The 27,500-nt window shown below is 50.4% G+C and overlaps 2 protein-coding genes across 2 annotated transcripts in view; both read right to left on the bottom strand.

The window, feature by feature from the left end:
• The window catches only part of cacng1b (calcium channel, voltage-dependent, gamma subunit 1b), a 28,660-nt gene extending 25,623 nt beyond the window's left edge, over nucleotides 1-3,037 (bottom strand). Inside the window, exon 1 of the mRNA XM_056288688.1 lies at nucleotides 3,014-3,037. Within this exon, the coding sequence (XP_056144663.1) occupies nucleotides 3,014-3,037 (24 nt within the window). The remainder of the gene's footprint in view (nucleotides 1-3,013) is intronic.
• Nucleotides 3,038-7,426: 4,389 nt separating this feature from the next.
• The window catches only part of cacng4b (calcium channel, voltage-dependent, gamma subunit 4b), a 22,381-nt gene continuing 2,307 nt past the window's right edge, over nucleotides 7,427-27,500 (bottom strand). The window contains exons 2-4 of the mRNA XM_056288159.1: nucleotides 11,941-12,024; nucleotides 11,390-11,530; nucleotides 7,427-7,985 (exon numbers count right to left, since the gene is read on the bottom strand). Coding sequence (XP_056144134.1) covers nucleotides 7,459-7,985; nucleotides 11,390-11,530; nucleotides 11,941-12,024 — 752 coding nt within the window. The 3' untranslated portion in view covers nucleotides 7,427-7,458. The remainder of the gene's footprint in view (nucleotides 7,986-11,389; nucleotides 11,531-11,940; nucleotides 12,025-27,500) is intronic.

Raw genomic sequence — 27,500 nt, 5'->3', positions numbered from 1 at the left:
TCAGAGAGGGGTGAGAGGGGTCTCAGAGAGGGGTGAAAGGGGCCTCAGAGAGGGGTGAGAAGGGCCTCAGAGAGGGGTGAGAGGGGCCTCAGAGAGGGGTGAGAGGGGCCTCAGAGAGGGGTGAGAGGGGCCTCAGAGAGGGGTGAGAAGGGCCTCAGAGAGGGGTGAGAGGGGCCTCAGAGAGGGGTGAGAGGGGCCTCAGAGAGGGGTGAGAGGGGCCTCAGAGAGGGGTGAGAGGGGTCTCAGAGAGGGGTGAAAGGGGCCTCAGAGAGGGGTGAGAGGGACCTCAGAGAGGGGTGAGAGGGGCCTCAGAGAGGGGTGAGAGGGGCCTCACAGAGGGGTGAGAGGGGGCCTCAGAGAGGGGTGAGAGGGGCCTCAGAGAGGGGTGAGAGGGCCTCAGAGAGGGGTGAGAGGGGCCTCAGAGAGGGGTGAGAGGGGCCTCAGAGAGCCTCCACTATTTTCTTTAAGTCCCTCAACTGATATATTGAGCCAATAACTTCTAATTCCAGGCTTCCTGGGGGGTCCCCGCCCCTCCCTTTCCGGGCCCTGGTAGGTCCTTGCCCCCCCCCCCCCCCACTACGACACCGCTGCATGTGAGTGCCTCTCGTTGGACCGCCACTAACTCGGACCTGCCGTCACCACAACACAACCTTCCCTGGCCTTAAAGGTTCGGCAATGACGGCGGCGCACCGATTCAGTCCACGTCCACGTGCCAAAGCAGTTTTGTGGAAATCGGGGTCGACGTGGAAAACTCAGCGGTGATTAACTTGGATTAACTCTGCCTTCTCCTCTGCCACTCTCCTCTCTTTCCAGTTTGGAAAACAACCTTAATTGGCGGCTAAATTTACCCGTGGCGGAATAGATCGGTGAGCCTTCAGAGAGACCCGACTGTATTCACTTGCTAATGACAGGCAACATTAAAATTAGATTACCCATGCCCCAAGGCCTTTTTATGAGGGTCACGTTAATATTCAGCGCCAACATAATGGGGCCGGTTTAGCCTCCGTGGCTCCGTCTTCACTCACGTGACCCGTGATTGCAAAAGCTGTCGGACATCGACCTACAAGAGGACGGTGCAGTGAAACAGGACCATGTGGTGTGGTGCAGTACAGTGGCGGCTGATGGGCGCCGCCATCAGCCAAAACATTAAAACCACTGACAGGTCAGCGAATAACGTCTCGTTACAACGACACCTGTCAAGGGGTGGGATGTATTAGTGAACAGTCGGGTCTTGAAGTTGATGTGTTGGAAGCAGGAAACACTGGCAAGCGTAAGGATCTGAGAGACTTTGAAAAGGGCCGAATTGTGATGGCCGGACGACTGGGTCAGAACATCTCCGAAACAACAGGTCTTGTCGGGTGCTCCCGGTATGCAGTGGCCAGTACCTACCGAAAGTGGTCCGAGGAAGGAAAACCGACGACCCGACGACAGGGTCATGGACGTCCAAGGCTCACTGATGCATGTGGGGAATGAAGGCTAGCCCGTCTGGTCCGATCCCACAGAAGAGCTACTGCAGCTCAAACTGCTGAAAAAGTTGATGCTGGCTATGATTGACAGGTGTCACAACACACAGTGCATCACGGCTTGCTGCGTATGGGGCTGTGCAGCTGCAGACCGGTCAGAGTGCCCATGATGACCCCTGTCCACCATTGAAAGTGCCTACAATGAGGCACATGAGCGTCAGAACTGGACCATGGAGCAGTGGAAGAAGGTGGCCTGGTCTGGTGAATCACGTTTTCTTTTACATCATGTGGACGGCCGGGTGCGTGTGCATCATTTACCTGGGGAAGAGATGGCGCCAGGATGCACTATGGGAAAAAGACAAGCCCGGGGGGGCAGTGTGATGCCCTAGGCAAGGTTCTGCAGGGAAACCTTGGGTCCTGGCCTTCATGTGGATGTTACTTTGACAAGTACCACCTACCTAAACATCGCTGCAGACCAGGTAAACCCCATCCCATGGTGACCCCTGTCCACCATTGAAAGTGCCTACAATGGGGACGTGAGCATCGGCACTGGACCATGGTGCAGTGGAAGAAGGTGGCCTGGTCCGATGGCACCAGGATGCACTATGGGAAGAAGGAAAGCAATGGGAAGGCAGTGTGATGCTCTGGGCAAGGTTCTGCAGGGAAACCTCGGGTCCTGGCCTTCATGTGGATGTTACTTTGACAAGTACCACCTACCAAAACATCGTTGCAGACCAGGTAAACCCCATCCCATGGTGACCCCTGTCCACCATTGAAAGTGCCTACAATGGGGACGTGAGCATCGGCACTGGACCATGGAGTAGTGGAAGAAGGTGGCCTGGTCCGATGGCACCAGGATGCACTATGGGAAGAAGGAAAGCAATGGGAAGGCAGTGTGATGCCCTGGGCAAGGTTCTGCAGGGAAACCTCGGGTCCTGGCCTTCATGTGGATGTTACTTTGACAAGTACCACCTACCAAAACATCGTTGCAGACCAGGTAAATCCCATCCCATGGTGACCCCTGTCCACCATTGAAAGTGCCTACAATGGGGACGTGAGCATCGGCACTGGACCATGGTGCAGTGGAAGAAGGTGGCCTGGTCCGATGGCACCAGGATGCACTATGGGAAGAAGGAAAGCAATGGGAAGGCAGTGTGATGCCCTGGGCAAGGTTCTGCAGGGAAACCTCGGGTCCTGGCCTTCATGCGGATGTTACTTTGGCACCTATACCACCTACCTAAACATCGTTGCAGACCAGGTAGCAGGTACACCCCGTCAAGGCAACGGTATTCCCTGATGGCAGCGGCCTCCTTCAGCAGGATAATGCTCCCTGCCACACTGCACATATCGATCAGGGATGGGTTGAAGAACACAACAAAGAGCTCAAGGAGCTTGTTGCGTTGACCTCCAAATTCCCCAGACCTCAATCCGGTCGAGCATCTGCGGGATGTGCTGGAAAAACAAGTCCGATCCACGGAGGCCCCACCTCACAACTTACAGGACTTTAAGGATCTGCTGCTAACGCCTTGGTGCCGGATACCAGAGGACACCTTCAGAGGTCTTGTGGGGTCCATGTCTCAACGGGTCAGAGCTGTCTTGGTGGCACGAGGGGAACCTACACAATATTAGGCGGGGGGTTTTAATGTTTTGGCCGGTCGGTGTATGCAACATTAGCTGTTGTACGGCACGCTCGGATGCATTAACTTGGTCGAGGCTCATACGTCGATATGAAAGGATCATTTCCGCGGCTAAATCAAGTCTGACGCCTCTGTGAAATGAATCTGTACAAGAGCAATTACTCATTGCTGACATTAGGGGGGGAGATGTTTTGATCTTTTGCATGCACAACACGCCTCAGCGTAGCCTGCACATGCCTGCCTCCTTCTACTGGAGCTTTCTACTTGGATCATAGAGCGTTTTGTACCTGCACGCATGCTGCGGAGGGCCTCTTTGTCCTTTGCTATGAACTTCACCTTTGAGGGACTACGCTGCAAGTAGCCATCGCAAGACCTGCGAGACCACAAAGCCACGTGCAGCACAGTGTAGCACAGATCCCTTTGAAAAGCACACGATGTAGCCATCAGTTTTAGGAATCCAACCCCCCCCCCACCCCTTGGTCTCCATGTTTGAAGGCACGTTTAGGGCACGGCGGCACGAAGTGGTTTGTTGCAGGGGTTGGGCCCTCTTAGGGCAGGACCAGTTTCTGCTACGGGTACATTTCTGTGCCACAGCATCGTTTTTGTCAGATGGGGGAACCAGTGTAGGGGCCAAAATCTGCCTACTCTGGACGGGCAATATTTATAAAGGAGACGTGTGTGTCCTGCGTTCCTGGACCTTGATTTCTGAGGGCACGTAGGTTAAAACGCTTGACCTTTGACGAGGACTCCCTTTGGGGGATGAGCTTAAACCCCTTTACCTCCCTCTCACTGACTGGCTGCCTCCTTCTAGTCGTCGGCCATTCGTTTCCTCCGTCTTTTGCGTTCCTCGTTCACAGACTGAGCCGAGAAGGACCTGGTGATCGGCCAAAATACCGTGAGGGGGGGGGGTACTTGTGATGAACTCGACAGCGGACAGGCGTCTCCTTGAGGGGGGGGGGGGCTTTGCTTGGTTATTTTCCACTGTGGCGAGATGCAACACGACAGTTTTGTTTTGCTTTTGCTAAATTTGGATGTAAGAGCACCGCTTCTCGTGCAGCGGCAACCGGTTGGACTATTTGTCACACAACAGGGGCAGCGTTTCGAGACGTTCACACAGCTCGTTCGGAGTTGTTCAGCCTCGACAGGCCTTAAGAGAAATACAGTTATAGCAGTCTGAGACCAAAGGTCCTGCAGAGAAAAGGCTCTTGCTTTAGATGAAAAGTTGTGTTTATTATCATCGTGAATACCAGACACAAAACCCATGAAATTCTTGCAGGGATGGGGGATTTCCTCTTCGCCATCCCTCCCCGTGGACCCCCACGGCACGGCTGGCGTGTAACTTGATAGATTTGACCTTTGCAGGTTATATTTGCATTTTGTTTTGACATGTTTGGTTACATCGAAGCCCATCTAATGAATGACATTAAAAATGACTCAGCAGGGGGGGCGTCCGGGTTGCCTACCACCACGGGGATCGCCGGTTCAAATCCCCATGTTACCTCCGGCTTGGTCGGGCGTCCCTACAGACACAATTGGCCGTGTCTGCGGGAGGGAAGCCGGATGTTGGTATGTGTCCCCGCACTAGCGCCTCCTCTGGTTGGTCAGGGGCGCCTGTTCGGGGGGGGGGGGGACTGGGGGGAATAGCGTGATCCTCCCACGTGCTGTCCCCCTGGCGAAACTCCTCACTGTCAGGTGAAAAGTGACTGTCACTGGCAGCTCAGAAGAGTGGGGTAACTGGGCTGGGTAAGACTGGGGAGAAAAAAGGGGGGGGGATTTAAAAAAAAGGGGGGTAAAAAAAGACTCAGCAGTCACCCATAGTACAACCCTGATGTAGTTTATTTGTGTTACTAACATGTGTACGCTCGTGACGGGAGAACTCAGGGAAAGCGAGAACACAACAGTCGGAGAACAAAAATTTTTTGCTGGAGTTGTATGATCAACAAAAAACAAAACAAAAAAAAGTAAAATAAAAAACAGAATGAACGATGATAAGAAAAAGCAAAGATGCTCTACAAGACCACCTCAAAAAGAAAGGAAAGGCGTTAATCACGATGGCACGGCCAGAATAATACTGACGGCGAAGCACACCGGTCGGCTGCAGCTTGACATGCTGGTGAAGGCCTGCTCTCCCGAACAGAAAGGAAAACACATTTCAGACACAGTAAATTAAAACCCTCAGGTTTTGTTTTTTTTTCTTTGTCTTCCTCTATTTTAGAATCTGGAACCCATCTTCTCGGCTCTGAAACAACAATTACACCATTTTTGTTGAAAACAAGGGATTTTTTTTTTTTGTGTGTGTGTCGTGTGTCTGTTTGCGAGGCGTCTATAGATGATAGTAAGCCATTTCAAGAAACGATAAAAACACGTACAGTACACCTGCCACACGTACACAGAATAGAAAATATAGGTTCGTCAACGGTTGTTGTACATCACTTTACAAAGCAGAATAGATTGAAAAAAAAAATTTTTTTAGTTTTTTTTTTTTTAGTGTGAACACCAAACTAATATGACCACCGCAATACTGCAGGAAAGCATGAGTCCATCTGCCATACCCTAAACTGAGATTTACTTTGCATCCTCTACATAAAGGTTTTATTTCTCCATATCTATTTTTTTTTTTGTGGAAATCATTTCACCATAACTTTATATACAACTTTGAACATAAAAACCAAACACATCTGGATGTGACTACTCTGCAGCATGATGGAGAAAGACCTACGCTATATTTGTTGTATACTGACGGCTTTCTTTAACACTAGCCTTCCTGGATATGACGGCGACGAAATAAGAGAAGAAACCACACCGAATACACAGTCGACTATTTTATAACTGGCTGAGCCGGCTCGGCGATACGCAACCATCTGGAATAGCCCTAGAACTGGTAAAACCACACGCCCCTTTAAGCAGGCTCAAACACACGCTCGGAAAGGTATTTGTGTAAATATACGAGATCGGTGCACTTCAGTTACTCTTCCGCCCAGGTTTGCCCTTGTCATTAGCCCAGTTCTCCGCCCCGCCACGGGGCAGCAAACTGGACCTCAAAACGGTCACACCTGCCGCAACCCTAAATTTCCTGAGAGAAACTAAAAAGGGGTGTGGCCATAGATGATTGGGACTACCGCATATATATAAGACAGGATTGGGGTGGGGGGGCAGGTGTGGGAATAGTCTCAGACAGGTCCCTCAGCTTCTGTCAGGGACATCTGTCTGAACGAGGATGAGTAAAAACACCAGTGTGACAACCAGCCGGAGAGACGGTGACACAGACAGACTCTCATTTCTGGCTCTGATGCTCATCGGTCCAACACGCCGGCTGTCTGCCGAGGGTCCGTTCACAGCGAAAGGGCGTCCCGGGCTGCGCCTTTTCCACAGCTCTCGGCGGCGGCCTCTCTTCCTTGACGGACGCATACACAGAAAATCCCATCCCGGAGGGGCGTGTGATGGAAGGACGGCGGGCTGATATGGAACCGAATGAAGGGGGGGTCAGTGAACCAGGCTTCGCACAGACAGGAGGGACGCTCGGTTGAAGCGACAAACGTCAGCGGGGACTCGCACCACGCGGGAGGCCGAGAGGAGAAAGAGCCTCACTTGCTGTTTTAGGTGGGGCTGGACACTTGGACGAGTGACGAACGTTCAATAAAAGAGCGTTACAGCTCAGCCCGCGAGTGGCTCCGTAACAGCGGCGTCCAAATTCTGCTCTCGAGGAAAGGGGATAAGCGAAAACGGATGAACGTCTTGTGTGCTGGCCATTAATCATTCGAAAAGACACCGCTAGTGGCTGCTGCCTTCATCGATGATCCACGGCGGGCAAACGGTCTCGAAAGCAAAGGCAGTTAACGCGGTACTGCGTGGGTTTGAGAACACCATGCACAAAACAAACCGCGGTCCAGGCATGGGTGGCTCACCGTTTCCTCTAAGGGCGAATACTTCATATAGCACCTTGTTTTGTAACTTACACGTGTAATACTTTTGATTGGCACACTTTAAGACTTCGGGTGGAAGCTTCCTCGCACGCCGCATCCTTCAGGGACTTCGACACAACTGAAGGATGACACAGACCACACACACACACACACGAGACACTGGCTACGACACAGACAACGGCAGCTCCACGACGCTGTGATGCTCTCTACAAGCAGGGGAGGATGGCAAAAGAACCACACACGTCTGCTGGCGGGTTCATCTTCAGTCGCGTTGACAGTCCCCTCGGTCACCCTCCTGTAGCCCTTTCAGACAGGACAGCCATCCCCTTTGGAACCAGCGGTGGCGTTGCCATGGCAGTCTCTCAAAAGTCAGCAGGTTCCAAACACGTGTCCCGTACAGTCTCTCCCTGGAGCTTGAATCCGGCAACGGACCGATCACACAGGGGTGGTCCTACGATTCACCCCGTCCTTAATGTCATTGGGGAAACAGTTATGAACCTGGAGGAACTCGGCAGCCGCCTCGTGTTCCGGGCTGTACGTGTTCTCCGTCATGCTGTCCCTCGCCAGGGCGTACATGGATAACTCTCCCAGTGGCCGGCTAGGGGACGGCAACCCCTTCATGCCCCCCACCGGCGAGTTCTCCTGTGACGCCTCTGTAGAGCGAGAGCTTGAGCGCGACGTCCGCCGGCGGTAGCGGAAGCTCGGCATCCTTGAATACGGGGAGGAGGAGGACAGCGAGCGGATGAACTCGCGCCGCGCCCTCCAGCGGATTTCCTTATTTTTCTCTATGTAGATGTTGATGGCGAGGACGGCCACGGTTTCAGCCACGATGAAGGACAGGGCGCCGAAGTAGAAAGACCAGCCGTAGGAGTAGGTGTACTTCTTGTCGTCGTCCCGTTTGTCACCGGGGTCGCCGGCATTGCTGGAAATGTAGACAATGATACCGATGATGTTGCTCAGACCTGGTCGAACAGAAAAAGGAAAAGAGGAATGAGATAAGAGACAAAATAAAAAAGAGGGGCATGCGAAGAAAGTCTCCGCTTGTTTCCATTCAAGCAGGGTTGGGTGAAAAGGAGAGGATGGAAGAGAGAAAATAAAGACAAAAACAATCCCAGAAACAATGCCGTCACAGTTAAAACCACTTCTTCAGTCGCTGCCGTTGAATCAGCTCAATTCTGTTGACTCAATGGACGATCCCTTGCCAATAAGCCTTTTTTATCTGCCAAGATTTTATCATGTCCAACAATATTGATTTTTTTATCATCACAGTCTTGGATTAATCCTGATGAATGTGACCCTCTCATTGAGTCATCCACCCCCCCACCCCCCCAAGGGGTGGCCTTGCAGTAATACACAGACACGTTTTTAGGTTTTCTCCAGTCTTGCATGGCTGCTTCTCCACATTCGAGAGTCTTGGTTTTATTTTAAAGAATAAAACTGCCCATTTTATGTGTTTTAATCTACCGGCCCCCTAAACGTACTTCTGGTTTTATTCAGGAGTGTTCATCAGTCACTACGTTACAGTAAAGTTCTTATTGTCTGGGATTTTAATATCCATGTTTGTTGCCCTTCTTCCTCTTCGTTTACCCCTGATTCTATCAACCTTTTAGATTCTTTTCATTTGACCCAATATGTGAAGCAGCCCGGCCCAGCCATGACAAAACGCACACACTTGACATTGTGCTTCCCCACGGTCTCTGTGTGGCTGATGTGAACTTCGTTGATTTTGCCGTCCCTGATCACAACGTAGTGCTGTTCCAGGTTCCCCTCCTCTCTGATGACCCCAAACCGCCTACACTGTTTCACTCCCGCCCCCTAAATTCACTCTGTGTTCCTCGTTTCCATCATGCTTTTACTGCCTCAAACACATTTTTAATACCAGTGAGCAACGTGGCCTCACCACAGGGGAGCTTGTCAGTGTTTCTCACAGCTCTTGCACGAATACTTTAGATTCTGCAGCTCCAGTCATATATAAAAAGCTGAAACCTTTGTCTCTGCCGAGGTTGAATGGTGAAATAAAGAAGGCAGAGTGGACATTGAAAAGGGACCAACACGGTGTCTCCCTTGCTTCTAAAAGATTTAATGTCCACTTATCAGTGTACAACCAAAGAAACAAGGAACACCTATTTTTCAGAACTGATTGCTGAACAGGGTCATAATCCCAGAATCCTAAAACCATAAATCCTGTGATTGGTCCCTCGCCAAGACAGCCAGCTGAAACCTCCCCAGAGATATGTGAAGAATTACTTTCATAAGAAAATAGTGGAGAGTTGGCTTGCCACTGAATTCAGAGAGCTTGATGTTGCCTTTTGCCCATCTTAGACATTAACTCACTTTAGTATTGATGAATGTTATCAGCGCATATGCCCCACATGTTGGGTGTAAGACGGAACAGAAAGAATAATTCTGGAGTGAGTTGGATGAAGTGGTGGAGAGGGTACCCAAGGAGGAGAGGGTGGTGATTGGAGCGGACTTCAATGGACATGTTGGTGAAGGGAACAGAGGTGATGAGGAGGTGATGGGTAGGTGTGTTGTCAAGGAGAGGAATGTGGAAGGACGGATGGTGGTGGATTTTGCAAAAAGGATGGAAATGGCTGTGGTGAATACACATTTCAAGAGGGAGGAACACAGGGTGACGTACAAGAGTGGAGGAAAGTGCACACAGGTGGACTATATCTTATATAGGAGGCACGATCTGAAAGGGATTGGAGACTGCAAGGTGGTGACAGGGGAGAACGTAGCTAGGCAGCATCGGATGGTGGTCTGTAGGATGACTTTGGAGACCAAGAAGAAGAAGCGAGTGAAGGCAGAGCCGAGGATCAAATGGTGGAAGTTGAAGAAGGAAGAATGTCATGTGGAGTTCAGGCAGGAGTTAAGACAGGCACTGGGTGGTAGTGAAGAGTTACCAGATGGCTGGGCAAGCACTGCAGAAATAGTGAGGGAGACAGCTAGGAAGGTACTTGGTGTGTCATCAGGACAGAGGAAGGAAGACAAGGAGACTTGGTGGTGGAATGAGGAAGTACAGCAAGGTATACAGAGGAAGAGGTTGGCAAAGAAGAAGTGGGATAGTCAGAGAGATGAAGAAAGTAGACAGGAGTACAAGGAGATGCAGCGTAAAGTGAAGAGAGAGGTGGCAAAGGCAAAGGAAAAGGTGTATGGTGAGTTGTATGACAGGTTAGACACTAAGGAAGAAGAAATGAACTTGGACCGACTGGCTAGACAGAGGGACCGAGCTGGGAAGGATGTGCAGCAGGTAAGGAATATCAAGGATAGAGATGGAAATGTGCTGACAAGCGAGGGGAGTGTGATGAGAAGGTGGAAGGAGTAATTTGAGGGGCTGATGAATGAAGAAAATGAGAAAGAAGGACCAGGCTCCCCCAGCAGATCTAACGCCAACTCTCCCAGCCAGACACACCTCCCCAGTCCATGCTAGGCGAGGCCGCCGCCAGACCGCCCTCGGTGTTATCGGAACTGCCGGTTGGCCTGCATGGGCTAGCAGTTAGCTTAGCCTGCCAATTTTAAGTTTTTTATCAGACGTTGGCCTAGTATTGACTGCACATTCTCAATTAAGTATTGAATGTTACATGTAATTTATATAATATCCTGATTGGTTGATGACGTTGTGAAATAAATGGTTTCGCACTAGTTCACCAGAGCAAATGTAAGCTCATCTGAATCACGTTTTTGGCTAATCAACGAACCAGAAAAGCAAGCCGACACATCAGAAACATTTTTATCAAAAAATAAACTTGTTTGAGCATACTGGCCCTGTGATGGCCTGGCGACCGGTCCAGGGTGTCTCCCTGCCTGCCACCCAATGACTGCTGGGATAGGCTCCAGTATCCCCGCGACCCTGTGAGCAGGATAAGCGGTTTGGATAATGGAGCATACTAAAGGTGACAGAGCACGTCTTACCTGCATTTCTGTCAGTGGCGTTTCTGTGAAATCCTACCTCAAATGAAACGGCATCCCAAGTGATGGGATATGAGGGAGTGGCTAAGCTAGAAAAGTGGCGGGGGTGCAGAAAAAATTGTTTTGCAAATTTTCTTACGAATCAGGGTGGTAATATTAAAAGAAAAAAAAAACTTCATTGTGTCTCTTACAACAGCACATATTTCTAGATGCACTCACTTGCAAACATCTCCCAACCCCCTGAATCTACGCAGACAGTATCACGAGGAGCTTTGCATCTAACACCCCCCCCCCAAAAAAAGCAAACAAAAAAAACACTTTCTCTTCCAGCAAACCTATTTTCTGCAGGGGCTGAATTACAATTTGTCACCAGAGTCTTATCGGTGTCATAGCAACACACACTCACACACACATTGCATTGTGAGTGACAATGCAATGTGGTCCTCTGGCTCACCTGCTGCTACAAAGAGGATGCCTGCGCTGAGAAGGATGTTGTTCCTCTTGCTGTAGACACGGCCAACCCCCACACAGAGCCCCCCCAGCATCAACAGGATGGTACTGGTGATAGGGAACACACTGGAGGCACGTACTATACCTACAAAGCGAGAGAGGGAGAAACAACCAAGAGTGAGTCACACATACCACCAACTCTAAATGAGCAACATATTTATGGCTTGTGATGACAATAACATTTGTCAGACAATCAAACAGACAGAAATTGAAGAAGAAGAAAAAAACGGTATCCTGGTTTTGCAGCCTGATTCATGACTCAGTGGATTTCGGTCACAGCCTACAGTATATTGTCACATCTCTCGGCTCAGACTCTTCTTTATTGAACCCCAGTGAATAAACAAAGGCAGGAGCTCAGAATAGGAGGACGCTGCACTGTATAGGACAGTTGTCAACAGGGAATAATGGGCTACTAAAAAAACAAAACTGCCCTTCAAACAAGGGAGAGGGTGCCAAGGACAGCGGACTTTAGAAAGAAGGACGAGGCGCTCTTACGCAGGAGGTATTCGGAGCTGTCTGTGTCGTAGTCATTGTCGTCTGGAAAATGGTTGATCCTGAAGCAGCTGCCCTGATTGATGCCTGCGGGGAAAAAAAATGATAGATGCGTCAATGATTGCGCTCCCACGTCAAATCCAAAGCACAAGTCTGCCGTAGGGCCATTTTCATCTCCCGTCAGGAAAGGACGGCAACAATTTATTATATTATGTATTATTATATTCTAACAGGATTACAGTGATTTATTATTGCGTATAATTTCCCCCACACTCATGCTCACTCTTGTCCACTGTCCATGTCTGTGTTCACCTTCTGAGAGACGCTAATGTGTGTGATGTAGAGGTTCAGCCTTTATCTTATGATGTGAATTTATCAGGCTCCATTTTGTTTTTCAGCTTGGCTCAAGCCCAGATAGCAAAATTGCTGTGGGCCGGACCCGTCCCACACCCGACACTTTCATCCGGCCCACATACCATGTGGAATGATGGCACTTGGGCGGTCCCCTCCTGTTTGCCAGATCTGGGCCAGAACCAAGCCATAGCAATGCTGCATGTGCCACATATTTGCCAAAGGTGGCCCATTTTTATTCTGTGATATTTGAGCCATATTCACCATTTACCACACGGGGCGCTTCAGGGTCACGTCCAGAGCACCGCATCTTTGCCAAAAAAGGCCCACGTTTGATTTGGCATATTTGGGCCATATTTGCTATTTATACATGTGGGCCACTTCAGGCTCACATCCATTCTGTCAGGGCCAGAAGAAGGCCATCGGTGCCGCATCACTGCCTGAAGCGGCCCACATCCGCATGCTGTCTGGGAGGAGTGAAGTGAGGTGGCCGAGTCATTGCCACAGTTATTCTGGCCTCCATGACCTGTTTTGGTTGACTTGTGCCCACAGCAGTAAAACAATCCCAGGAGCCTGTCTCACATAAGGGAATACAGAGGGGGGTCGTTGCATCTCCTATGACACCCCCCCCCCCAGATGCGTGTCATGTCTAATAGCGCCGCTGCTTAAAAAGAAGGAAGCAACTGGATAATGTGACCACAAAAAAACAACAACAAAAAACCAGAAAGACCCAGCCCTTCAATTAAGTCATTTCAACTCCATTTCTCGCATTCAGAATGAGATATTTAAAGTTTTAATGTGTTGGTGATGGATAAGCCTCCCCAATGAGAGCATGTTTAATTCATAATGTCTAATGCGAGGATTTTAGCATTGATACAAGGCCTTGTGAAGTGCAGTAATGATCAAGCCAGGGAGAAAGCTGTGCCCGCTCTTTTGGTCAATACGTTATTCTAAAATTGTGCTACATCCCTCTTGGTTCATACGCACAGACCCCATCTCAGCCACAGACCCCATCTCAGCCTTGGTTGAAACCGTTAATCTGAATCCCTGCATATTGCACAGTAAAATGCCAGGCTGTCTCACACGCCGAGGCATTACCCTCTCCACGGCTTTCATTTCAAACCGGCGAGACGGAGATCGCCGCCGTCGACAGCACCTCGGGCCCACCACGACACCCATCCCCGCCGGGGAACCCAGTTAAATGAAGATCACAGTTCAGTGCACACATATCCCGGGAAGAAACCAATCGGGGGGCTAGGAAGTTTGCGTCTCGGGGAGCAGTGCTCACACCACACTGCGGCGTGATTAAGAATGCATTACCCAGAGGGATTTGGTGGTTTGTGGCGCGTGTCCAAATCTGGCTCAGGTGAACGGCTTACTTGGAACGAGAAACCTATTGGAACAACAAAGGACCGTCCCCGCTTGGAGCTTTTACTGCCTCCGTGAAAGACAGAGAGAATGAGAGAGAGATAAATGTAGTCGTTGAGAGGTCTGAGCGGAGGCTGTGGATGTAATGGTGCCAGTGTATAAACAACGTGCCGGAGAAAAGAGGCAGGCCGTTAACAGACAGACACACACACACACACACACACACACACACACACACACACACACACACACACACACACACAGTGTTGTGGTAGTGATGCTGGAAGCTCATAGGCTAACATTTATTTATTCAATCCCCCCCCCCTTTTCTCCCCAATTGTGTCCGGCCAATTATCCCACTCGTCCGAGCCGTCCCGGTCGCTGCTCCACCCCCTCTGCTGATCCGGGGAGGGCTGCAGACTACCACATGCCTCCTCCCATACATGTGGAGTCACCAGTCGCTTCTTTTCACCTGACAGTGAGGAGTTTCACCGGGGGGAGGCGTAGCGCAAGGGAGGATCAGGCGCCCCGACCTACAAGAGGAGGCTAGTGTAGCAACCATGACACATACTCACATCCAGCTTCCCACCCGCAGACACGGCCCGAATGCCCAACCAAGCCGGAGGCAACATGGGGATTTGAACCGGCGATCCCTGTGCTGGCAGGCAACGGAATAGACCGCCACACCACCCGGACGCCCCCTCTTGGGCTAACAATCATTCACCATCAGAGCTGCTGACGCCCTCGCCGCTTCCTTCTTTCCGGTTAATCAAGGCACGAGATTGGGCCGGGCAGTTGCTTTGCTGGTTGTAAAGCAAAATGTACGTTTGAGTCTGCACGCTTAAAGCGTGCATGTGTTTGTGGGTGAACGTGCACGCACGCCTGCATGTCTGCATGCAGCCTTGTGTAACCAGAGGAAAAGCTGAATTCATGCATTCAACCTGGTGAGGCCCGAGCGAGCTTTCCGTCTTTTGCAATCCTTTAACTGTGGCCCGGACCCGTCCTACACCCGACACTTCATCCGGCCCACATACCGCGTGGAATGATGGCACTTGGGCGGTCCGCTCCTGTTTGCCAGATCTGGGCCAGAACCAAGCCATGGCAATATGTGCCACATATTTGCCAAAGGTGGCCCACATTTGATTTGGCATATTTGGGCCATATTTGCTATTATACATGTGGGCCACTTCAGGCTCACGTCCATTTTGTCAGGGCCAGAAGAAGGCCATCAGTGTCTGAAGTGGCCCACATCCGGATGCTGTCTGGGTAGTGGCCTCGGGCGTACAGACGGAGCCACCCGAGGTGTAGAATCTAATTCGCCCTGCATCAACCACAGCCTTCCTGTTATAAGTGACAATTCCAGCGAGAGGCGCCCGCCATCTCCTCCTGTGGCATCCCGGAGCGGGATCACGGTCTGTGACACAGCTTTTAAGGGCACGCTCGCATCCATTAAGTGGGTCTGCTGCTTAATAAGGGACATCAAATTAATTAGCATCAAATCAGTTGGTGGAAGTGGAGCACGCGTTTCTGTGTCTAGTCGCTGATGGCGGGGTGGGGGGGGGGAAGGAACGTGTGCGATGGGAAGCGGTGACGTGAGACCTTGTGGTTGGCAGAAGTGGAAACACAGCTTACACGGCCAGAAAACGGGGACGTTTTGAAAACGAAGCCGCAAACGCCGTTGGTGTCCTTCTGCTGTAAGCGGTAACGCTTTCGCAAAGATCTTCTATTTTTCCGCGTTTTCCGTTGAACCAGCGCGGTTGTGGAGGTAACGGCTTTTACCCATTTTCCAAATTTGACCGACACACACCCTCCATCCTCACTCTTCTTCAACTGTTTTTTCCTACTTGGATATAATATTTCTTTCCTCGTCCTCCACTATCTCTGCTCTTCCTTATCTTCTGCTCCGTCCACCCCCACCCCCCCCAGTGTTCTGTTTTTCCTCCTCCTCTCTTCCCCAGACGCTGCCTGCCCAGAGCCCAGCTCCTCCTGCCTGTCTGACGCCTCTGTCTCTCCTCCTGTGAGTGAGTGTGTGTGTGTGTGTGTGTGTGTGTGTGTGTGTGTGTGTGTGTGTGTGTGTGTGTGTGTGTGTGTGTGAGTGTGTGCTCTTTCATGCCGTCTGATGGACCTTTAATTAAATGAAATAATATCCGAATGCTGACCAACTGCAAGAAAGGGAGCGAGGAGGCGGCGACTGAGCGAAGGAAGGGGGTTCGGGGAAATGCAAAAACAAAAGGGCTGGGCGCAGAATGATGGAGGAGTCAGGCGCGGGGGGCGGGGGGGGGGGGGGTCAGTAGACCACATTAAAGGGTGAATCAAACAAAGGAGGCGAGACAAGAGGCAAAGCGACGGAAGCCAAAGGAGGGCAGAGAGATTTGAAGGGGAAAAAATGAGGGCAGAACAAACTTCATCAGAGGGGTCGACGGGACGGGTACACGGACAGGGGCAAAGACAAATAAGTGGACGGGCTCCCGGACAGACGGACCGGAGGACGAATAAACATCTCGTCATCCAAGATAAACAGATGTGGGAGAAGTACTGGAGAGGAGGAAGGGTGTTTGGGGGGGAAAAGCGTGATATTTAATGGATTTTTGCTGAGGCATCAACACATTCGGTGCTCGTGGAAAAATGTGGGCCATGTGGACGATAGCCCGGGGTCAGAGGGATGCGGCAGAGAGGGGGAATGATCCCCCTTCAGTTCACATGTCTCACGGGGAGCAATGCGACATAGACACACATGGATTCCCTTAGTCTGACTGGTAACAAAGCCCAGCGCAGAGCCGCTCCTCCTCCTCTCCATGGCAACCCCATCCAACGAGCTAATTTGCATAAAGCATCTCCGAAGACGCCTTTGACGTCTTCGTTTTGTTTTGGTACCCGCCAGACAAACTAATGGCACTTCACCGGCAAAGCGCCGTCCCATTATGGGTGTTTACGCCCTATGCGCATATTCGGTAACACAGATGTAGAAATTTGCAGACACAACACACACAACCCCCCCCCCACACACACACACACAACCCCCCCCACACACGCACACACACACGCGCGCAACCGCAGCTTGTGTGAAGCAGCTGTCACACGAGTGTTGCCGCCAGTAAAAAGGATGATGTACTTTGTCGTTATTGCGAATTCACTCAGCTCAGCCAATATAGGCCCAGTCCCAGTGGAACACAACGATGGCGCTGTGCCATCAAACACTTGCTCACTCGCGTCTCCAGCCACACGGCATGTCGTTACAACCATCCGCATGCTACACCTGGGTCACCATCTTCATTTCCTCCTCCGATAAGTCTGTAAACAAACCGATGAATAAGCCCCTCAGAAGTGACATTAATATTGCATACCACTCGAGCCGCACAGCCTCCGGTGTATAACATCCATTCAATAAAGCTCGGTAGAAACGCCCCTCAACACATGGGAGCAGCTAAAGCAGCTTTTGTGTTGTTACGTGGTCTACTCCTGGCGCGCTCACATCCGTCAGGGACAGGGAAGACTGATGGGAATAGCTGGGAGAGAGAACATTACAGTCGTGCAGCTTGCAGCAGGTGGGGTAATTGGGTTTTATAGACGTGCAAACAGACAGACTACTGTCCCGGGAGGTCCTTGTCACACACATACACACACTAACGCGGGTTCCTTTTCTTTTCTCAGCTTCACGTGTGGGCAAGGTACGCCTACAACAGCGCCAACCGGTCAGGCAGTTGGAGTGCACTACTCAGAAACTGTCGTCTGTCCTTTCCTTAAGTTTAAAGGTATGGTGTGGATTTTTTTCTCCCCAATTGCATTTGGCCCAACTCTTCCGAGCCGTCCCGATCGCTGCACCACCCCCTCTGCCGGTCCGGGGAGGGCTGTAGACTACCACATGCCTTCTCCCATACATGTGGAGTCACCAGCTGCTTCTTTTCACCTGACAGTGAGGAGTTTCACCAGAGGGGACGTAGCGCGTGGGAGGATCATCCCCCCCCCCCCCAGTGGTGCCCCGACCAACCAGAGGAGGCCCAGATAGCATCCGGATGTGGGCCACTTCAGGCAATAATGCAGCACTGGTGGCCTTCTTCTGACCCTGACAGAATGGATGTGAGCCTGAAGTGGCCCACATGTATAATAGCAAATATGGCCCAAATATGCCAAATCAAATGTGGGCCTTTTCTGGCAAAGATGCGGTGCTCTCGGCAACATGTGATCTGGATGTAACCCTGAAGTGGCCCGTGTGGTAAATGGTGAATATGGCCCAAATATCACAGAACAAATATGGGCCACCTTTGGCAAATATGTGGCACATGCAGCATTGCTATAGCTTGGTTCTGGCCCAGATCTGGCAAACAGAAGCGGGCCACCCAAGTGCCATCATTCCACACGGTATGTGGGCCGGATGAAGTGTCAAGTGTGGGACGGGTCCGGGCCACAGCAATTTTGCTACCTGGGGGTGCTAGTACGGCAACCAGGACACATACCCACATCCGGCTTCCCACCCACAGACACGGCCAATTGTGTCTGTAGGGATGCCCGACCAAGCCGGAGGTAACACAGGGATTCGAACTGGTGATCCCCGTGTTGGTAGGCAACGGGATAGACCGCCATGCCACGCCACCCGGACGCCTGGTTTGGATTTACTGACATGTGGTCAGTAAATGATCTCGATGGAGAGACGTTACCGTGGTCGGGGTGTACATGGTAAGAGATCTGGCTGCTAGTCCCAGCGAGTGGGCATGTTACTGCACACTGAAGCCTGGTTGCATTGGGCGTCGTGCCGCCTATCAGCTGTTTCAAAGGGAACACGCCACAATGCAAACCTGCTTTGTATTATTTTGTTAATGGTAACAGGTTTTTGTGCATGCAGGAGGCAACGAAGGACAAGTTGCAACTATTTTTTATCAAGACTGTAAAAACTGAGGCGTCCGGGTGGCGTGGCGGCCTATTCTGTTGCCTACCAACACGGAGATCGCCGGTTCGAATCTCTGTGTTACCTCCGGCTTGGTCAGGCATCCCTCCAGACACAATTAGCCGTGTTTGTGGGTGGGAAGCCGGATGTGGGTATGTGTCCTGGTCGCTGCACTAGCGTCTCCTCTGGTTGGTCGGGGCGCCTGTTTGGGGGGGGGGGGGAATATCGTGATCCCCCCACGCGCTACGTCCCCCTGGTGAAACTCCTCACTGTCAGGTGAAAAGAGGCGGCTGGTGACTACACATGTATGGGAGGAGGCATGTGGTGGTCTGTAGCCCTCCTCGGATCAGCAGGGGGGGAGGAGCAGCGACCGGGACGGCTCGGAAGAGAGGGGCGATTGGCCAGATACAGTTGGGAGAGAAAAAAAAGACCATAAAAACCGAGCTGCCTCTCATAAATCCAGAGCACGATGCAGTTTCTGAGGGAAAAAACCAAAACAAAACATAAACAGTAATCTTACACGGCATTTCAAGCTGCTCTGGTCTTTATCGCAGCCATTTTCGAACGTTTTATTATGGCTGAAAAGGTTTTTATTAGCTGTCCCTGTTTGATGCTGTTTACTACTGAGTAGAATCATGTCAGTAAATCCAAATCATCCATTTAACCTCTTCGCTGGAGATGCCAAAACTCAACGAACCAATCACAGGGGCTTGTGGGCGGGGCTAAAGCCCACTGAGGCAAATGTGTAATCTGTGATAATGAGCTACACAAACAAAACTGACTTGGGACTGGAAGAAATCATCCAGTACTGATGTACACGTCTCATCACTCAGGAGGGGAGGGGCACAGGTCCAGTCAGTTTTATTTGTGTAGCCCAGTATCACAAATTACACATTCAGGGGGCTTTACAGCAACACAACATCCTGTCCTTAGACTCCACGTCTTCTTTCCATCGCCTTGCTCAAAGGCACAGGCAGGAGTATTAACCTCAACATGCATGTCTTTTTGATGGTGGGAGGAAACCCACACAGACACGGGGAGAACATGCAAACTCCACACAGAAAGGACCTGGGACGGCCTGGGGTTCGAACCCAGGACCTTCTTGCTGTGAGGCAAGAGTGCTGACAGCGGTGTAGGTTGTTGTACATTGTCTTTGGTACTTAAAACACGTACTTTTACAGTGATAGCCCACCCCAATGCCAAGGACATTTTTCCTTTTGGACAGAATATAACGGCCGAAGGGATCCATCTAACAATATGGAGCGTTGTGATGTCATCTCCACGTGCTCACATCTAAGTTTTGAGTCGTGCACGTATAACGAGACTTCATATTCAGTGTCTAGAAACAATCTGAATGATAATCAGATCTCACCTGCAGGTATTCTTGACGTGTTTGACGTAGATTTTTACCTAAAATAAATCCTGTTTTTTTCTTTTGGCTTTAGTTTCCATCTGCTTCTGTGCTTTACCTGTCACCAATCCACCAGGGCCAACACCATGTTGTACGAAGGTGTTGGGGGAAAAAAAGGTGTTTCTGACTCCTTTGTTGGAGAGAGAACAACTCTTCATCTATCCCTGGATAATGAAAGTAAACGATTTCCTTGGTAGCCCTGAGGTTCATTACCTCATTCAGTTCGTCCCTAAACTTTATGAGCTGTCTGATGAGACGTCTTCCGGCTGGGCCGTCAGGATAATGGCAGGCTGTCACGTCTGCATTGTCTTGTCTCAGTCAGGACCTAAAAGATGGGTTTAACTTCATACGTCTGGCCTGATGGGCGGAAAATGTCAGATAAAAACCAGTAACTCCCCTAATGCTCGTCCACTGCCGGCGGTGTGCAGTGACGGCTGGCTAGTACAGGGCGCTGGGGCGCCGCCCCCTTCAAATATCCATCCATCCCTCCATCCATTATCTGAACCAAGGCTGGACTACCCCGGGGCTCGAACCTAAGCCCTTCTTGCTGTGAGGTGACCGTGCTAACCACTGCGCCCCCTTCAAACATCAAGAGATGAAAACCTACTTAAACACGTTAAATATAATGTAGTTGTATAATGCAAATAATGATGAAATAAAAGTGTTTTTATTTATTGGTTCCAAAATGGTATTTGGTTGATTTCTGTCTGAATACATATACTTCCTGTCTCAATACATATACTTCCTGGGTGAGGGGCGCCGGCCAAACGATGCCTTATGTAAGCCCTCAAACTTGTGGCGAGCAGGTGACCTGAGGCTGCTGTCTGATTGGTTTCTTCAGATTTTCCAGGGGGCGCAGTTCTGTGTGTCAGGTGTGCTGCACCAAGGTAAACTGTGCCCCCCACCCAAAAAAAAATTTTTAGCGCCAGCCGCCACTGATTTAAGTGCTAGATTTGGAGAACTAGAGTTACTTTTGTGAAACTAAAAAGCATAAAACCTGTAGAAAAGAGGAGATGAGAGGACATGTGAGCTGTGACTACTCAGATTAGATGCGACTCGGAAGGGTTTGCATACAAAGGGAAATGGGGGTGGGTGTGGGTGAACATGATTAAAAGGCTGCGAAATAAGAGAGGCTCATTAAAAAGGAGAATAACAGCGGAGACAGCCATAAAGCAGATAAAAGGACACCGCGAGCTGAGGAGTTAAACCTACTGCAGATTTGAACGGAGAGGCCAAGAGACGGGAGGGGATGAAAAGAGAAGAGTGCACATCAAGCAGAGGAAAAAGGCGAGAGGGATGTAGTGACTGAGGCGAAAGTTGGGGCCTGCTGGCTAATTAGTGCCCACGCGGCCTTTCACTTGTCTCATTTTAATTACAGACTCATGGAGCATGCCAGGAATGGCAAAGTGACAAACCTCCCCTTTTCTTCATTGCACGCCTCACCAGTGGTGATCCTAGTCTCTGCGGGGCCCCAGGCAAACAAGTCCACCGACCCCCCCCCACCCCCCCACCCACCCACACACACACACACTCACACACACCCCACGCCCCCATAAAATACATTCAGTGAGTTCAGTCAAAAATTAATAAAAACTAATTCAGTAAAATGTACTAGATCAAACATCTTAAGCATTCATTAAGAAATAATAAATAGGTGTCTGGGTAGTGCAGCGGTCTATTCCGTTGCCTACCAAAAAAGGGATCGGTGGTTTGAATCCCCTCGTTACCTCCGGCTTGGTTGGGCGTCCCTACAGACGCAACTGGCCGTGTCTGCGGTTGGGAAGCCGGATGTGGGTGTGTGTCCTGGTCGCTGCACCGATCGGTCGAGGCGCCTGTTCAGGGGGGAGGAGGGGGAACTGGGGGGAATAGTGTGATCCTCCCACGCCCTACGTCCCCCCTGGCGAAACTCCTCACTGTCGGGTAAAAAGAAGCAGCTGGCGACTCCACATGTATTGGAGGAGGCATGTGGTAGTCTGCAGCCCTCCCCGGATCAGCAGAGGGGGTGGATCAGCGACCAGGATGGCTCAGAAGAGTGGGGTAATTGGCCGGGTACAATTGGGGAGGAAAAGGGAGGGGGTGGATAACAAATAACACCATGCACACACACGCACAGCTTAGATTTTTACACCATGGGTGTCACAAGAAGTGTCTGAACAGAGTGAGAACTGAGGACGTTACAGCGACATAAAAACGGCCTTGCTCTCTCTCTCTCTTGCTGTCTCTCTCTCAATTCAGTTCAACAGTGCTTTATTGGCATGACTGCATTAATTACAATGTTGCCAAAGCAGGTGACAACGAAACAGGTCAACTGAGTACCCCAAATTTTTTTTAAATAAATAAATAAATGGAAAAAGCAATAGGTAGAACTAGCAGAAACAGAACAGCACTTGAACAGCAACTGACAGTAACTGGAACAGTGATTGACAGTGTTGTGGTCACTCACTGACCCTTAGGGTATGGCATTCTGACACATATCGTGTCGCAAGGTGTGCACTTTGGCCCTCTCCTAAAAGAAGTGGTCACTGCTCTTTCTCATCCAGCAGTAGAACATTTGGAATCTGGTTTTCAATTTCTACTGGTATTTTTCTCTTATGTTTTGAAATTTCTCAGTTTAGCAGGAAGTGCATCTCTGCCTCGACCTCACCTGCTGCACAGTGACCACACGTTCTTTGCTCTTTTGGTAGACAATTTGTTTTGTGTGTCTGCCCTTTTCCATAGACTGTGGTCGCTGAGCCATTACTTGGTAAGGCTGTGTCTCTGCTTGACTGCCTCTGACAGTGGACAGACAGTCAGCCAGTCTGTATTCTCTTTTTGGGGCTCGATAACGTTCTCATTTGTGTTGTAATTTGGTTTCTGTGTCCCAACGCTCCAAATGTGAGTTTTTGCATGGTGTGATGATTTGGTTTACTCTAATCTGTGGTTGGTTAGCGGTGCTAGTCTGAAACTCATCTGTGTTCGTGGTTAGTTAGTTTCAGAACCAGCTGACTGACTTTCTCGTTTTCTGCGTTAATCCAAGTTACGCATGCGCACAAGCCTCGAATGAAACGTTAAAAAAATGTTTCAATCAAAATGGCTCCCTCCGTCGGCGTCAACGCGTTTTCTGCGGGTGCGCACCCTTCTCACAAACGCTTGGATCTCAAAGCACTACGTCGCACAGCTTGATTTTTTTTTTTACATCGTCGGTGTCACAAGAAGTCGGTGAACATGTTGACGTGTCGTGTGTCCAAACCGAGTGAGAACCGCGGACGGACGGTGCGGCCATGTCAAAACGGCGAGATATTTGTGCGGGTTAGCGTGTGGCGTAACGTTAAGTCCGCGGGACTCGCGCCTCCCAAACAAAGGCTCGTATCTCAAAAACGACGCGCCGAAGTGGCGGTGTCTTTCTCGTGTGAGTGGCTCGACAAGTTTCGCTACGTTTCCACTTACCAAATCGCTTCAAGCAGCAGCGAGTCAGGGGGTACGGGGCGCACACGCTGGGCGGACGGGCCGCACCTTTTCATTGGCCGCCATCTTAGCGCGTCGTTTCCTTTTCCGCCGGAAGTAGCCGACTAAGCAATATGGCGCTGTCGTGGGGTGAGGCAAAAGCGCCGCGCTGTTGCCGGGCTTTGTCGGAAAGAAAAGCCCTCCCGGAGGTGGTTATGTTCGACCACGTAACGGAGGGAGGGATAGAGAGGGGGAGCTCGGCATGTTGGTGCGGGATGTGACGAGTGTTCACGAGGAAAAACGTCGTCTCTCCACGCCGTATAAAAGTTGTAGAGCCACGAAGAAGAAGCCGAAGCGGCTTTCCGGTGCGGCGCGAAATGCGCGTCGATGTGAAACACTTTCGTGCCGGGCCGCGTTTTGCGTGACACCGGTACGCCAACGCGAGGTACGCGCGGTCACAAAAATCGAGCCTCTCGCGGACGTCCGGTGTGGTCCGCTTTGCGTCATATTAGCCCGCGCGGACCCCCAGCGGAGGTACGGTCCGAACTGGCCTTTAGAAATCCTAGCGGCAAAACGCGCAGTCCTGCCCTCCGCAGGGGACCGCAGGCGGGACCTGCTTTCTCCTGATCTTCCCGCTGCTCCTGTAAGGGGCCCCACTTGGGGCGGCGGGGGGGGGGGGTTGAGGCAGCGGTGGGGCACTTGCGAAATGTGCCGATATGAGTGGCCATCGGGGGCCCCAAACATTGGCCTGGTTTGCCTCTCCTGACTGCGCCTCCTCCTCCCTTAGCATCTTCCATCATTCTGACGTGTGCAGTAATGCTGCCCGCCCCCCAAGAAAAACAACTGCCTCGTTGCTGATGCCAGCTGCGTTGTTTTACTGTTCTGGAATTAATGTGATTACTTGACCCCCCCCCCTCCTCCTCCCCCCCTTCAGAGGTGTTTTTGTTTACCTTAATCATCCAAAGGCAAAAGTATACACCGCTGCCGAGCCACATGCAAATTAAGTACACTTAGCACAGCTGAGGTTATGGACTTAATCTCGTTATACTCCATCTAGGGCTGATATGGGGGGTGGGGGGGGTTAACCTTGCATTGTTTTTGTGTTCTTTATGCGACATGTAGGCGTAGTGCCTTTACATCATTTCCCCGGCTGTGTGCAGCTTTTAACTTTAAGTGCCCCGTTTGCAGAATTTATTAGTTTAGCGGTGGTTAGGGTGACTTTATAGGGGCAAATAAGGCAGTTATCCAAGAACTCATTAAATCAGACTAAATAATATCATTTGCCAGAAGGGCTAGAGCATGTTTCCTCAAGAGTAGTCATTAAAAGAAGACCTTCCTTGGTATTATTTCATATCAAGACATGAGAGTTTAGCCCGACGCCACTGATGAGCCCAACTTTCCTGATGCTGCAGCTTTTGCAGGGTTGCACGTATGTACACTGAAATGTTGATTCTGGATCAAAGGTGTTGCTCAGCCCTGGGATTAGTAAGCGTTCTGTGAGCGAGGCCAATTCAGTTGCCACCTTCAGTACCTAACTGTCCATAAATAAAGGGAAAATTAGTTAAATGAGCTCGTATGACAGTAAATGAGTCCACTGGAGAGGAGGCAGCACCTGTTGAGCAGGGGACCGGGCCCGCTATTTCAGCTTTATCGCGGGTTCCTTTCTCCCTCCTAGGCGTGGATATTGCTACCAGACATGACAAGCTGACCACTTCTGAGTCTGGCACTTTGGACTTCTGAATTGCCGCTGCCGTCTCTGCGGAGAATTACGCATTGCAATAACATGCAATGCAGTCAGCAGGGAGCAAGATGCGTCGGATCAGTCTGGTCTAGTGAACGCGGCGATACCCCCCTCCCCCCCTCCCCAGTAGTGGTGATGCACACAGCACCTTCCCCTCAGTAACCCAGTGGGTAGTTTGTCATTATGTCCAGGGGGATGACTCCGTTTCTTGTCTTCTCCTCTATACTTATGGGTCTCCATGACAACAGAGCCATGCAGGGTCCGCCATGCCTGTGGTTTTTCAGAGAGGCACACAAGTGAAACGGTCAACATTAGGGAGAACAGTATGCTAGTCCTGCCCTTTTTCTTCCCCCGTTGGCGTTGCTTTTAATCTGCTTTCATTATTTTTGATTCAAAGCAGTGAATTGAAATAATGGCTGCAGGATTGCAAGGTGGCGAGAGATCTGTTCAACACTTTCTGTTTGAATTCTCTTATCGTTTTTTAGGGTCTCATAGAGTACCACGGAGAATGTGAGCCAATCCACCGCCATAATGATGCTGGGCGATATGGAAAATATCATTATCATGATGATCATACACTTTTTTACACTATATATATATATATATATATATATATATATATATAATGTATTATATCAAAATATTATGTTGTATTATTGTAATCAATTTACACAACAAAACTATGTATCATGACACGACAATCCCAATGTCACCCTGACTCAACACCATTGAACGATGGCAAATGAGGATGTTGAATTATTGCCAAGCCCTAAACGTCCCAGACAAACACCAAACCAACTGTTACTCCTGAAAACTGCAAGTGTCATCATGCTCCGGGGCCCTCTATACTTGATTTTATATGCACAGCTGCAGCCTAACCTGGATGAGAATAAAATGTGATTACTGTGTGTTGGGCTGAAGCGCTCCCTATCTCTGCGCACTGGGTTTGACTCGATGATTTCCAATAATACATAGAAATGTCTTGCTCTAAAACCTTGGAACCGAAACAAGAAGTGGTTTGCAAACCGTTTGAATTCATCTTTGTGTGTGTGTGTGTGTGTGTGTGTGTGTGTGTGTGTGTGTGTGTGTGTGTGTGTGTGTGTGTGTGTGTGTGTGTTTTGCCTGGTTCGCCCCCTGTGCACGAAAGTTTATCCTGTTCTCCGAGGCTTTGCTGGCACTTGATTGTTGCCGATGCATGGGGCCATCCATGCCTGCTCCATGGCAACGCCTGTGGAGGGTGGCTGACGTGCTACCGGGGAGGATGCTTGACTCTTCAATGGCAGCAGATCCTTTAAGTCCTGTCTTGTGAGGCGGGGCCTCCATGGATCGGACTTGCTTTTCCAGCACGGCCCACAGATGCTCGATCAGATTGAGGTCTGGGGAATTTGGAGGCCAAGGCAACACCTTGAACTCTTTGTCGTGTTCGTCAAATTATTCCCTAACATTTTTTTTTTACAGTGGGCAGGGAGCATTATCCTGCTGAAGGAGGCCACTGCCATCAGGGAATACCGATGCCATGAAAGGGTGTCCATGGCCTGCAGCGATGTTTAGGTAGGTGGTATAGGTGTCAAAGTAACATCCACACGAAGGCCAGTACCCGAGGTTTCCCTGCAGAACATTGCCCAGAGCATCACACCGCCTCCGCCTGCTTTCCTTCTTCCCATAGTGCATCCTGGTGCCATCGGACCAGGCCACCTTCTTCCACTGCTCCATGGTCCAGTGCCGATGCTCACGTCCCCATTGTAGGCACTTTCAATGGGGGACAGGGGTCATCATGGGCACTCTGACCGGTCTGCAGCTGCACAGCCCCATACACACCCAGCTGTGATGCACTGTGTGTTGGGACACCTGTCTATCATAGCCAGCATGAACTTTTCCAGCGGTTTGCGCTACAGAAGCTCTTCTGTAGGATCGGACCTGATGGGCTAGCCTTCGCTCTCCGTGTGCATCAATGAGTCTTGGGTGCCCATGACCCTGTGGTCGGGTCATCGGTTGCCCTTCTTTGGATCACTTTTGATAGGTACTGACCACTGCATATCAGGGACACCCCACAAGACCTGCTGTTTTGGAGATGTTCTGACCCAGTCGTCTAGCCATCACAATTTGGCCCTTGTCAAAGTCTCTCAGATCCTTACACTTGCCCATTTTTCCTGCTTCCAACACATCAACTTCAAGACCTGACTGTTCACTTCCTGCCTCCTACATCCCACCCCTTCAAGGGGGCCACTGTAATGAGATCTGATTCACTTACCTGTCAGTGGTTTTAATGTTTTGGCTGATTAGTGTGTGTGTGTGTGTGTGTGTGTGTGTGTGTGTGTGTGTGTGTGTGTGTATATATATATGCATTTTCTTCAATATTTGATAATTGTGCATATGATGGCTTGTTT

The sequence above is a fragment of the Lampris incognitus genome, chromosome 10 (assembly GCF_029633865.1).
Source record: "Lampris incognitus isolate fLamInc1 chromosome 10, fLamInc1.hap2, whole genome shotgun sequence".
Classification (NCBI taxonomy): Eukaryota; Metazoa; Chordata; class Actinopteri; order Lampriformes; family Lampridae; genus Lampris; species Lampris incognitus.
Note: the sequence above shows the minus strand (reverse complement) of the source record. Positions and strands in the feature narration are given on the sequence as shown.